Source organism: Anoplophora glabripennis, unplaced genomic scaffold (assembly GCF_000390285.2).
Source record: "Anoplophora glabripennis isolate ALB-LARVAE unplaced genomic scaffold, Agla_2.0 scaffold127, whole genome shotgun sequence".
Lineage (NCBI taxonomy): Eukaryota > Metazoa > Arthropoda > Insecta > Coleoptera > Cerambycidae > Anoplophora > Anoplophora glabripennis.
In genome coordinates this window covers 232,691-247,090 of record NW_019416291.1, presented here as the reverse complement: position 1 = coordinate 247,090, position 14,400 = coordinate 232,691, and the positions used below count along the sequence as shown (strand labels likewise).

At 31.1% G+C, this 14,400-nt stretch overlaps 1 protein-coding gene across 1 annotated transcript; it reads left to right on the top strand.

Moving 5' to 3' along the window:
* The first annotated feature begins 517 nt into the window (after positions 1-517).
* LOC108903616 (endonuclease/exonuclease/phosphatase family domain-containing protein 1) lies at positions 518-12,825 on the top strand. The gene is made up of 5 exons (XM_018705849.1): positions 518-1,560; positions 2,108-2,511; positions 7,854-8,035; positions 8,095-8,322; positions 12,188-12,825. Exons 1-5 carry the CDS (start codon positions 1,015-1,017, stop codon positions 12,463-12,465), a joined length of 1,638 nt encoding a protein of 545 aa, XP_018561365.1. The 5' UTR covers positions 518-1,014; the 3' UTR covers positions 12,466-12,825.
* The last annotated feature ends 1,575 nt before the right edge of the window (positions 12,826-14,400 follow it).

Here is a 14,400-nt window from a genome sequence, read left to right as displayed (position 1 = left end):
TCAATGCAGTTCCTCAGAAGGAACATTTTATACAAAATAATCACAGACTTCTAGTTAGTATATTATAGAAGTCTGTGAAAATAATAATACCAATTTCAAATTATATGAAAACATGTTGTATTCTTTATTAACTAAAATTTTCAACGAAGAATGTTAAATGATTATTACAACTTAAGTAGTGTAGTTGAGTTCCTAATCCCTACGCCCATGCAGTTGCTATTACAAATTAATAATAGGTGGCGCTACTATATTAAACGGATATAATTAAAACGTTAATTTTTTTATGACACATTTTGTATATAGATTATGGCTTTATTAAATTTTCACATTTGTGGTGAAGTCCATCGGTGGATTTAAATTTCAATAGTTAATTTTTATAATCTCTGTTCTTTTCTTGTAGTTGGTAATGTAGATTCCTTTACAGTATCATAGATCACTTTTACTTTTACTTCTAGATTGGAGTGATTCGATAAGATTCAAATCTGTTTTTTGTTTTCTGTGGTTTGGTTGTCCTTTATCAATTTGTTTAGTGATTTTGAAGTGTTTAGTATCTCGCAATTAGAAATTTTAGAAATTATGACAATTTAATTTTGCTGTAATATTATTTGGCGACAATCTTAGTAGAATAAATCTTTTGTAAATTCATCTTGAAGTTTTACATGGATCAAATTTCATGTTCTTTATTCTATTCTAATTATCACATGGAAAATCGACGTATCAAATAGACGTCATTGACGATGCTAGCTGAAAAACATCCATATAAAAGTTGTACCCAGTAATCCTGTGATAACAGTCGGTGTACGGTAATCATGCACTTGATTGATAAAGTGCAAAGAACTATCGTACAGACAGTTGCGTGAGGTGTGATACTTCGAATCTAAAATGTTATTTTTAAAATCATCACGTGAATAATGCTGACTCCTTCGTCTAATACGAAGTGCTAGATAGCTTATCTGTTAAGGAACAAGTTGGATTAGTTACTCATCTTTTCTCACACGTAAAGGAGGTGTGCTAATGGTACAGTATCCATCAGATATGGGTCAAAATCCAAGCTTACCGAGAGGCCGAAGGAAGTCCCTCCGTTCTTCCTTTAGAAGGTCTGTCCAACCGAAGCATCATTTAAGCCATACCTTCACAATAAATGACAATGACGATAGAATAGAACAGTTGAATATAAATATAGCCAGTGAAGAAGAGCTAATGACCCTGCCGGGGGTGAACCGTGAAATAGCAAGGAGTATAGTGGAGCATAGAAAAGCTATAGGTAGATTCAGGAAAACTGAGGACCTAGCATTAGTACGAGGCGTAGGAGCGGATAAACTCCAAATGATCCGCCCGGAAATATGTGTATCTTCAAGAAAAAACCATAGTTGTGCATCTTCTAGAGCTCCCAGTTATGATAGTTTGCGTAGTACTGACTCTCGGCTTACAGTGAAATCCAATAAGCTTATTAATATTAATAAAGCCACTGTATTTGAACTTCAAACTGTCCACGGCGTCACACAAGAAATCGCAGCTGCGATTGTACATTACAGGAATAAAAGGGGACCCTTTCGACAGGTTAGTATGATTAAATGTTGACGTTAGCTGAGTCTACATTATTTTTAAAATGGAATTTGTTTTATCTGTAGATAAATTGTTTTAATAACTGTTCTTTGTGTAGGATTTTGTAGTAATCCAATATGAATAATTTTCCACAAAAAAAAAAATATTTCAGTTTTTGTAGAATACCTAATATTTATTGTTTAGTATATGTTGTCACATTATTAGTTAACAATAATCATATAATTTACATCTATTATATAAAATATGTAAACGAGTTCACATATGATTCAATTTTTATTAATATTTTATGTATATAGTTTTCTTTGTTTGATAATTGCGTATTTATTAGGCAAACAATATATTTTCAAATATACTAATGATTTAAAGCCATCAAGGTCAGTTAAATTAGAAACATTTTGTTATATTTAGCAATTTTAACAATCAAAAGAAACGAAAATTAATGTATTGAATATGCAACCACAAAAAAAACACTCCCCGAAGTAATATTTTTATGTATGTCAAATTATTTTAGACATTCGAGTTAAATATTATTTTGTCGTAGGTAGAGGATTTGAAAAAAATAAAAAACATAGACCGCATGAGGCTGCACAACATAAGCAGATTCCTTACTGTCGAAAATTATGAGAACGATACCTCTGAAACGGAGGAGCCAAGACCAAGCATATTAACCAACGGATATACGATGCCGTATCAAAACGGCAGGTGTAGTAGCGTACCATTAAAGTTACCCTTAACGAACGGCCTCACCCATTCCTCAACATTCGATATATTCGAACTTCTGTCTGCGTACTCTCCTAGGCCTGTGCTTCAGGAAGATTTTAAGTTCAGTAGGAATGGTGAGCCGGCCATCAGAATGGGTTCTTGGAATATGCACGAGTTTTCGTATGAGAAAGCGAACAATTTGGGGGTTAAAGAGGTGATTTGCAGGACTATTTTGGAAAATGGGTAAGTTTTTTCAACTATTTTATATGCGATACAGAAAGTTGCAATTTTACTATTTTTCTTACATACAAATTTTTTCCTAAAAGTGTCTCGTCTTTAGATACTTACGTTATTTTAGATACTTTAGAAAATATTTTCTAGTAGGTATACAAATATTTTAAAACAATATTTTGTGAATATTTTAAAATAAATAAGTTCCGTTTACAAAAATGTTTACACATATTCCATGAAGGTTTATAGCATTTTTTAAACCGCAAACATATTTATTTGTATGTTTATTTTAAATTAAAAATGTTCTGGAATGTAAAAAATGATAAAGCAGCGTTTACTTGAGGAAATAAAAGTCTGATAGTAATATTGCAGTTGTGCTTTAAATATACATAATAAATTACTAAAACATCATTTTATACAAATACATGATAAAAATGTAAACGTTAGAAAATAAATTTCGGATCTAAAAAATAAATATTTGCGCATTATCTCGGACCATCCCATTTATTAATCTTGACTACTACAGAAGCTTATTACTAAACAGTTATAAATAAACTACAACTTCTCTGCCAAATAAAAATTGGAATCATATTTTCTTCTAATACATCGCAACTTTGAAATAATATTTTTAGATTTGAATTAAATAATTTTTACGAATCCTATAATCCAAACATTAAGTAGTAGGAATTTTATATCCGCCTTTGAAATAACACTTCATGATAAATAATAAATCTGTGGGTGTTCTATTTAACCTCGCATTTAAAGATTGATTGATGTAGAATGTTCTCTATTAGGCCTTCATTTTTGCCCTATTATGTCATACTAGACGAAACAGGAAATTTTGTTGATAACATTTGTCACAAAATTAATCCTTCTATTAAAACATCATGTTAATTTTTGATAAGAGCTCTGATAAGGGTATGGAGCTTCATAAAACATTATTGCTCATAATGTATACTATTTTTAAGTTATCACTACGTGTAACAATGCCCCGTTTAACAATCTATCAATCAGTCATGCTTAATAATAATAATGGGCAATTGTAATTTATGTGTACTTGATATGCATGTCGAATTACAATGAAGTTGTTCTTTATATTTTGGGCTTTGTTTGATAGGGATTAATTGATATATGACTTATTTTTTATTGTTGCAAAGTGCATTTTTGGAAATATTTAATCGACACTTTTATTTACATTGAAGCTTGAATCGTTTAATATATAAAATCTTCTTGGAATAAATATGTTGCTCGATTTTTTTGGTAGTAAAGATGAAACTTAATCAACATTAAAATATGCATAGGAATTATTAAAACATTAAACATTAAAATACACAGCAGTTATTTACAAAAATTTTAAACAAAAAATATTTTTTCAGAAAAACTTATAAGGCTAACTCATAAAATATTTATTTACAAATGTTAATTATGTATAATGAACAATTTTTTTCTTTCTAAATATTTAAACAATATTTTAGAAACTTTATTTTACGATTTTTATCACAGAAAAAGTGGCGAGATAGCATTTTGTTCCACTGAATCGGAGTCTCGTCAAAATTCTTGGATTAGTTCGTTTTTTGACCCTAACATCGAGGTGCCCCTCTAGAAAGTGATTTTAGAGTTTTCTAATCCACTTGAGAAGTTGTGATTGGAAAAACATTGGAATTTGTAATCTTTTATTTTTCAAAACTGCACATGGGCTCAGAAATTTATTTTCGGACTTAATCAATGCCTGGGTCATTCATCAGCTTCCATTTATTATTTTTATTTTCTGTACGATTATTTCTCATTGAGATATCGGCGATTGAATAAAGTAACCTTTTTTTATCATGATTGTATAGCGAACAGAAGGTGGGTTTTAGAGACCTGAATCAATTCTCTTCAAGGACCTTTTACTATGTTTGAGAAAAAAATGTTTTTTATATTCAGCATTAATTTGAAACAGTGCAAAATAATGAGTTTTTCTGCTGTTTTGGAAAATCAACGACTACTTTGCAAATATTGCAAAAAGTGTCAATGTTTGTATATTTTTTTTTTAGTTCAATACATGCCCATGAGACCTGTAAATTTTGAAATCATCAAAGTTTTATAAAAAATTAAAGGGGCAAATTTGTTACTAATTAAAAATGAAACAAATTTTTTTTGCATTATTTTTCTCACAGTTTTGTGTTAAATACTCATCAAATATCGAAAAAAAGAACAAAATATTGAAAAAAAAATCAAATTTTTGAAAATTTAAAATCAAAATTTTGAATTTTTGTTTTCAACATTTTCAATTTTTTTTTTCGATATTTGATTAATCATTAATTGCTGTTTAAGGAGCAATAAACCTGCTTCTTTAATTTTTTATAAAACTAACGATTTAGGAAAGGAAAACGGTTCGGCCGATCGATTTCAAAATTTACAGGCCTCCTGGGCACGTATTGAGTTAAAAATAAACCCGTGAACATTGGTACTTTTCGCAAAATTTGCAAAGTAGTCGTTGATTTTCCAAAACAGCAGAAAATGGCATTTATTCGCACTTTTTCAAATTAGTGGTAAATATAAAGAAATGTTTTTTTTCTCAAACATAGCAAAAGGTCCTTAAAGAGGATTGATTAAGGTTTCTGAAACCCACCTTCAGTTTGTTTTTTTTTTAAATTTCATGTTATTACACAGTGTTTACACACCTCAAAACAGAAAAAGAAAGAAAAAAAAAAAAACATTAAAACAATAAAATAGTAAAAAAAAATGTGCATAATTAAAATCATAAATAGAATATAATATAATAACAAATATATACAGGGTAATAATTAAATTAGATAATATTACTCACAAAAAACTGTTCAATATCATAAAAAGCATTATTCATTAAACATTTTTATTGTACGATCATTACTTCATGCGATATCGATGATAAAAAAAAGATGACTTCTCACTTAATAGCCGATATCTCAATGAGAAATAATCGTAAAGAAAATAAAAAAAAAAACAAATTGAAGCTGATGAATCAGGCTAAATGACCTTGGCATTGATTAAGCTAGAAAAAATTTTGGGCATTTTAAAAAAAAATTGTAAAATTTTTGCCTTTTGTGACGGTCAAAAAAATTTTTCATCTCAATATTTCAAAACTAGAATCTTCAAGCTTCAAGATGCTTCTTTTTTTTCTTGATACGACCATTATCATGAAGTTGCTGCCTTTCAAAAGTCACTAAAAAAATTTGGAAATTTCTCTGCTCCTTAAATTTTTTTGCCGAGTTTATATTTGATAAATTCTTGCCTATGTTAGTCCAAAATAAGAAATTGTGTAGAAAAGTGGATTAAATATTTTTTGTCATAAAGTAGTACATTTGTAACAACATCCTTGAGTGCTCAGTTAAAGTGTTTATTTTTCTCCATATACCTTTTGTATTCGTAGATTATTGAGAAAATTAATTTTTTTGTAAAAACTTCTGCATTATTTCAAATATTCAAAAATGTGTTATTAAAAAAAAATATATAGTTTTAAATGTTTATAGAAATATAAAAAGGAAACAGCCGACCATTATTTTTAACGATACTGAAAAATTGTATCAAGAAATAAGTTTGATATTTAGAAGGTAAACCAATCATATTAACAGTTGTGCATTTAAAAATTAAAATGTGTGTAAAAATTTTGACATTTTTGACTCAAAAAACCTTAAAATTGGAACAAAAATCTGCAAATTGGTAGGTCATACGTGTGTTGTCAATAGATTTCCGAAGGTACATAAATACCGTGTCAATTAGAGTGTGTGATATCATTGAAAAGTCCATTAGCATATTTTGAATCATTAATATAATTTAGTGTTCATTATTCTGGTTGGTATTAAAGATGTCTACTAGGCCTAACAAGTAAATGTTCCAACGGCATATTATTTATTATAAATTTCATGCAATTTTTAAATAAAGTTTTCTAAAGTTCACCTCAACACAATAGTACAAATAATGTTGAATACAAATTCAATAGTCGAGAAAGCTCATTGACACATATTTTTTATAAAATAAAAACCGCTGAATGAGAATTAAACAAAAGCTACAAAATGTGACAAACAAGGTTGGCATTATATATATCAATGATATATATTCGATATATATCATTGATATCTATCACGATATTTTTTCCTTGATATATATCATGATATTTATAAAAATTTAAATAATGATTCGTACTGGTTTAAAATTGCTAAAACAGATGGCAGCAAAACTATATGCTAATAGTTGACGAACGTATTTATTTATGTGATTCCCCGAATTCCTCAACAAAGTAAAATTATTGAAGGAATACTTTTATTTCATTATTTCTCCAGGTGTTAGTCAATTCGAGCAGGTGCTGTGTGTTTGTATTTCTTTTAATATTTATGAAATTTATGTTGACTTTGCTGTAAATTGGTTAGTTTTCGTAGTACCTAATATTCACGCAAATATTTTTTATTAGATTTTCAGAATTTATACTTATTTTTTCGTTCTTGTTTTTGATATTTGGAATAAAAATATTTACCTAAATAGTTTCTTAATTTTATTTCGCTACTATAATATACTATACTAATTAATTAAAAAAAATAAATATCAAGACTTGACATATATCTGATATATATCAAGATATATATCCAATATTTGATATTTATATAAATATCATGATATTTGTCAACCTTGGTGACAAGTAGATGTTTGGACAAAAAAGTTTATTAATGATTTAGTATTTCACCTTTGGCCTTTATAACAAATTTATAGCAAATTGTCTTTGACATAGTGTCGACCAAGGATCTACAAAATTTCTTGGTGAAAAATTCCCAAATCTCCTGGATTTTTCTTCTGAGATCAAGAATTGTCCTTTGCGGGTTCTTTCGCAAAAACTTTTTGATATGGTGCAGCTTAAAACTTTAATGCCATTATCCAAACCATTTTTTTTGTAAGTTTTTGAGACTGTGAGCAGTAAATTGCTCTGCAAGGTATCCAAATATTTATTTGTATTAATGGTGCCTTTAATCTAACATCTCCAGTTGAGAATTTCATCGTTTAAGCATTCCTCGTACAAGGTTTCCCTAGTCGTTCGTTTTATGCATTTATGTTGTGAACACACACATCAAACTTAGACTCATCAAATCGAAAAGTGCTGTGTTCACATATTTAGTTTTCATCATATTACTGTGAAGGTTCACAGATCAGAACAAATTTTAACAAAACGTTATCTAAAACAGTTGCCAAATAAACACGCTAATGTAGAATAAGTTTATTTGAAGGTTGTGTAACATTATTAACTGTTATTGCCAAAATTGTCTACCGTCCGAAGTTTGTTTTGGGACTTGTGCCTTTTTAGAATAGAATTTTAATTATTCGTGACTTACTAATTTTTCCAGTTGGTCCATTGTGGCTGTGCAAGACGTGATGAATGTGACCGCCCTTCGGACGATATGTGAAGAATTGAACAAGCCCAGACTACAGAGAATTAAAGAATGGAGGGATAGAAACCACAACTGGAATTTTTGCATGCTGGACGTTCATGATTCCAAGCTCGGATTCATATATGACTCTGATGGCGGTGTGTGTCGCTGCGAGATGTATATGTCTTATAATTTTTTCACTTTTAATCTTTTGCAGTTGTTGATATTGACTTAATATCGTTAAACGAAGGTCCAGAGGAGACGAAGAGTGACTGTGAGGTGTTGGTGGCGACATTCCGCGTTGGGGAACTGAATTTGCAGTTGGTTAATTTGATGTTGAGTAAACAGGCTGACGTCAAAGCTTTAAATAGGAAGATCGCCGAGCTGGTGTGCGAGGGCGACATGTTGCTGGTATTCGTGGACTTGTCACTTGTTGACGAACCAGGTGCGTAATAAAACAATTTTGTTTGTGTCTAATACGTTACTCGTCTTTGTCCTTTCCAATTTTTTTGTACCTTGTAGTGAAAAATAGGAAGTTTCATTTTTTTAATGTTGAAAACCTCTTCTTTGAATTTGATAATTGTCTCAAAGTAAACAGTGAAAAATTTCCAGGAAGTTTCGTCATTTTTAAAAACAATTTCAGTTTAAATTTGGATGTAAACGTTTTGAGGTTGAAAACCTTCGGGAATATACAGTTAGTTTCCGTCAAAAATATTTTTCTTGCGATATTTTTTAACGTCAATAATTTTCTCAAAGTAAACAGGAATTGTTTTATAAACAAAATGTCAGCTTGTGAATTTTTATGATATGTTCTGTAAGTGTTCATTGACGTGAATCCTTGTTTTAACTATTTTAAAAGAAATTTTTCCTTAATTTATATAAAATAAACAAAGTCTAGGTTATAAATAAAAAAATTTCTCGGTAGTCCTTATATATTTACATTTAAAATTAATACGGTGGAAATGTTTTTTTTATATTTTCCACATTTTATTGTTGTAATATGCATATTTATTGCTTGTTATTTTTTAAGTAAACAATTTGCCAAACATATTTAAACTGAAATATGTATAACTATGGTAATATAGAGAGTTTCATATACAACATACAGGCTGATTCAAAATTCAGTACAAAGAATTTAGGGGCGTATTTTGTAGACTTTTTTTCTTATAAACATGAGTCCACAACAGTGGCGGATCGTGACATTGAGAATAGGTAAACCATATTCATTGATTGACTAAAAAGAAAAAAAAAAGGTGAAATTTTTCAAATTTTCAAGGTCAAACGGCTTTAAATGAATTGGAAATTTTTAGTTGCGTTTAGAATGTTACCGAAAAACTGACGTTCGTGAGAAGGATTTTCATTTAGATTTTATAAAAAATAGAAATATTAGTTCGGCTTGTGGATTTCTGCGAACATTACCATTCACCGTACATGTATGTTCCATCCAAAGAAGCTTTGTGGTTACGACAGCCTCATGTGACTTTCCCAAAATTGTTAAATCCCCCTTATTCCGCACACCCGACTTTACACCCACAATTAAACACGGCATAGAGAAAAGCTTTTTTAAATAAACACTTCCACACAACCACTTATACTCCGAATACCATTCATTCCAAAACTTCCGAACGTACACATTGTCTTTTGACTTCTCCTTTTTTCCATATCGAGAGAATAAGACGCAGGTCTCTCGCAATTTAAAAAATCTTTTTTGTCCTCGATTTTCCATCTGGAAAATGGCATTTCCAATATTCATAGGAAACATTTCTACAATTATTATACAAAACAAATATTAACTAAGAACAGTTATAATCGTGTACTGGGCGACGCGTATCATATAAACTGTTTAAAGGCAGTCGATGGGTGATGACAATGTTGCTTCAAAATCCGCTCCACACGTTCCCCCAATTTTCTCCCATGTTGGCCGCCTCGTTGCCATGACAACTGCCGTAAACAATGGTTCGAAGAGAAGTGGAATTTAGACTGTTTCGATCTGCATCACTTGCTTATACTAAACGTTGTACGGTACGAGGTTGATGTTCGCGCTCAACGAAGGTGTAACCTGAGGGGTTATTTCTTGATTTATCTATCTACCGCTATGACCAGTATCATAACGGTATTAACTGACAAAAGAGTTTACTATTAACTTCTCGAAAGGGAATTTATAATTATCATTACACTTTAATTAATACGTGGGAACTTAGAAATGTTGTACGTTCAGAGAATGAAAACCAGACACCTACCGTATGTCGCTCATGTACAAGGTAATCCAGTGGTTGGTTGTATAGGGTGACACTTAAGTTGGAAGAACAAGAAAGGAACACCAAATCTTCCAGGAAGGGTTTTAATACCAATAAAAACAAAATAAACAAACAAAATAATGACACAACGGGCTCGAACAACATTATTAATTAATTTATTGACACACGACAGAGCATACCGAGATTCAGGGAATGCGCGATCCATAGCAAAATTTGGAATGACTTTATCCATTATTAAATTAACCAAGACTCTAAAACTAAGTACACTGCTCAATGTGGAACCCAAGGAAAAACTGCCTGTTTTTCGGAGATCTCTCCTGAATTCGACACCTCGCTTCGACACGCCCATTTCTTGGGTCCAGAAGTTTATGTTCTTATCTTATTGGTGGGCTCCTGAATATCGGGACGCTTTGGTATAACTGTACTATGTTAATAATTACCTAATTGACTGGACTTACATTTATATAAATAATTCTGTTACTAACTGAACTCGCAAGTAACCCTAGCCTTCCTGTAGTGACTCCGTGTTGCAATACGGGACGGATTAGTCAATCTCATTTAATCTATTCTTATAGCTTGGAAAATCCGCGTAAAAACCAGCTATTTGATCTATTATTATTTTTCTAACAACTTCTAACAACTTATTCTTGGAATTCCTACGTTCTTTGGAATGCATTTCTCGGGTTATTTGAAATATCGATTTTTCTCTTTATACTAGATGCTCAACATATGGCCCCAACAGTCTAAGTGAACTTGTTCAAAAATACTGTTAAATTTCATGAAGCCTTGGAGGACGGCCTTGTGGCGACGTTAAACCTACTTGAAAACCCTTAACTTAAATAAATTAGTGTTGACTGAAACATCTTACATTTTAGCCCATCCGTTTCGAGAACTAATAAATAAATTACCATGCGTCCCCGCTTTTGTTACAAAAGCAATGTTTTTTTTAGAAGGCGTTCACCGTGCAACTATTCTGTTTATATCTGCATATTAAACAAACAAACACAATATAGAATTATACCTGAATTATAAAATTTATATAAAATTAAAAATAATTTTAAATTGCGCAACCAAATGGAAATTTTAGGTGAAGCGATGCGTCACCTGACGAGCCGCCACTGGTCCACAAATGCTTAGTTTTCATTATACAGAATGTTAGTTTTTTATTTTTTTCAATTTTTTAGGAATAATTTCCAAACAAATTTGAATATTGGAATAAAACTTGGGGTACGGGGGTTTTTTAGGATGCTAAATTTAAATATGTAAGAAATTCACTGCTGACTATTGACAACACTACCGTTTAGTCGGCAGTGATTTTTTCCAAAACGGTTAGTTGTATTACAAAAATGTAAAGAGCTAAAATTCAAGATCATTGCATTACTGATTATATGGTGAAAATAAATATTAAAATTATTCACCGTAAATAGTCAACAAAATTTGAAAATATGGTGTGCGTTCTACTCTTCATCAGCTAATATCTCGGAAACTGTTGGTCTGAGAGATTTCGACTAAGTATATCCTTTTTTCTTAAAATTGATAAGGGAATAAACGCACTAATACGAAATGTCAATGTATAAGGTAGCAAAAAAGTTATTTCCAATTTAATTCAAACGTACCCTTATAGGTGGCGCCATCTACAAGCAGCGTCATTAGTAATGACATTTTTAAATTTGACATTCTAAAAAATCGAACAAAATAAAAAACTTTAACACCCTGTATATCAAAAACTAAGAATTTGTGGACCCACATTTATAGGAAAAAAAGTTTTATTTTTACCTCAAAAATATGTCCCTAAATTCTTTGTACTGAGTCAGTCTGTATATCAGTTTTAGTGAAACGTACAAGGTGGACCAAATTCGTATCCCTGGCTCAATTTTTGAGAAAAAAATGAAATGACGTAAACTGCAACTGAATATCTTAATTCGTTTAAGAGATACTGTGAAATGTTTATTTTTGTAGAGTTTTTTTGCTTAGAATCCAGTACCATATATTATTGCGTTACTTATAATTTTTCAGGTACAACCCAAATTTATACTCCGATTTTTTTTCCAGAGGGATTCCTGTCCGTAGGGGACTTGAAACCAGTATTCTCTCCCAGTACAAACACAAACTTCATATATCCAAAGCTACCAACCAGCATACATAACACCACTAATATTTTGCACAACGGTAAACTGGAACGACAGCTCACCGGAGTGAAGGGTATTGTCCGGCACGGTTTGACCCACCTGGCGATCCCCAACGGGTGGACGTGGGGCGGGCCGGTCTCCCCTTACTGTCCCGTTTGGGTGGAGTTATTCCTCGGTCCGAACCTGGGAACGGCTTTGTGATATTTAGTTTTAATACACATAACTGTATTTATTTTCGACTATTTCTGTGTTACGTAATTTATTTCTCCGACCCTCCGTTGGGATGTTGTGATATAAGGAATTGTAGTATATGATATTATTTAAAGCCAGGCTATATTTGTTATTCCTTTAATTTAATTCGTTCGTAAATTCAATAAATGTTTATTTATTTCATATATATTATTTTTTTAATTCGATTTCCTCACGGTATGTGACCTGTAAAAGTCAGGGAATTCATCTGTAGTTTGTTGAAGGTTATCTAGAAATGTGATTAATATCGGAAGTGTCTGTTAATCTCCACTATTGAAAATATAAATATAATAAAGACATTTTTGATCTCCACTGTATTTTTTATTTGATATTTTTTTGGGCTCGGCAGTGTAATGAACGTTGTTACCGAACCAAATAATCATATTTGCAAAACGTACGTTTTAAAATTAAAATTTTGACCTATTTGACTCGAGAAATGCCTAGATTTGGAGGAAGTAGATCACTAGAGGATATATTCTTAAATTGTTCAAAGAGCAACTCGTACAAATAAGTTTTATGCTTTTCCCCACAACTATAATTGAGAAAGAAAACTATTTCATGCATATAATGTGCATTACTTTCCAAACGATCAAGGATTTTGGTCTAGCCTGGTTGAGATAGAATTTCAAGAAGACTCCTGCGTGACGTTCTTGGAATTAACCGCATTCGACACCTGATACCCGAGGTAGAAAGACATTAGTGGTGTAATGGTCACTGCTGCAGCTTGCAGTTCATTCTATGTTTTGCAGTTACTAAGGCATGTTTCTTCGTAAGTGTATCGTCCTATGCATTTTCAGTGTAATTTTTTATTAAAATCACTGGAGGTGAAAATTAAAAAAAGGAATGTAATTCCCAATCAAAGAGGTCTGTGATATTAGTTAATGCAAACGTTAGGCAACCAAGCTTGCATTGTTGAAAGTAATACCTGCCATTGGATTGTAATTGAAAACGTTAGGCAACCAAACTTACAGAGAACAATAATCCATATGACCAAACCTTGATAATTGCAAATATTAGGCAACCAAACTTACAATATGACAAATATGTATGTACATTACATTATTACAGTGACTAAAAAGAATTATTATTATAGTCACTTATTATTATATTACAAGAAAAAGTTAAGACAAAATCGTCCATCGAGTTTCTCAAAATGTGAAACAATCTGAAAAAATTCCGGTGGATATAACGGCGCTGACCAATCCAAAACCGCATTTAATTTATTTCCAAATCTTCAGTTTTCGTCCTTTTCGTTTTTTTCTATACGGAAGCACTGCAAAAAAACCGTCCATTCCAGCGTGTTTAGCGACCCTTATACATATAAGTATTTGATATATGTTAGTGACCCCAGATGCGTACGGAAGCGCATGTAGAAAGGCACTTTAGTTTTTTAAACATTTTCATGCTATTGGAAAAACAATCCAATCAATTTTTCGTTCAGTGGAGTGTAACGCTGACCAGGGCCCGAGAACTTATACTTGAAAAAATGGGGAAACTCTGGGAACCACGTGACTTGAGATGGATATACAAGTTGGGGAAAGAGTCTATAGATGTCGCCACAGAGATTTTGTAGAATAAATTTTGACAATTCCAATTATGAATCATTTCATGTCATTCTTGTTCATGTTTATTGTTTATTGTTGGTTAGGTTTGGCGAGTGTTGGTGTGTGTTTTATTTGTGTTTTTAGTGTGTTTTATTAGATATTTCATTCACATTTATTTATATAACATAATAATGTCTGATCATCATATAATCACATTTTTTTATTAATAAAAAAATGTGATTATATGATGATCAGACATTATTATGTTATATAAATAAATGTGAATGAAATATCTAATAAAACACACTAAAAACACAAATAAAACACACACCAACACTCGCCA

Excerpts from the sequence above, each read along its gene's own strand:
- LOC108903616 (XM_018705849.1), top strand. The coding sequence starts at position 1,015 with ATGGTACAGTATCCATCAGATATGGGTCAAAATCCAAGCTTACCGAGA. Across the intron at positions 1,561-2,107 it reads AAAGGGGACCCTTTCGACAG|GTAGAGGATTTGAAAAAAAT; the intron begins GTTAGTATGATT and ends ATTTTGTCGTAG. Across the intron at positions 8,036-8,094 it reads CATATATGACTCTGATGGCG|TTGTTGATATTGACTTAATA; the intron begins GTGTGTGTCGCT and ends AATCTTTTGCAG.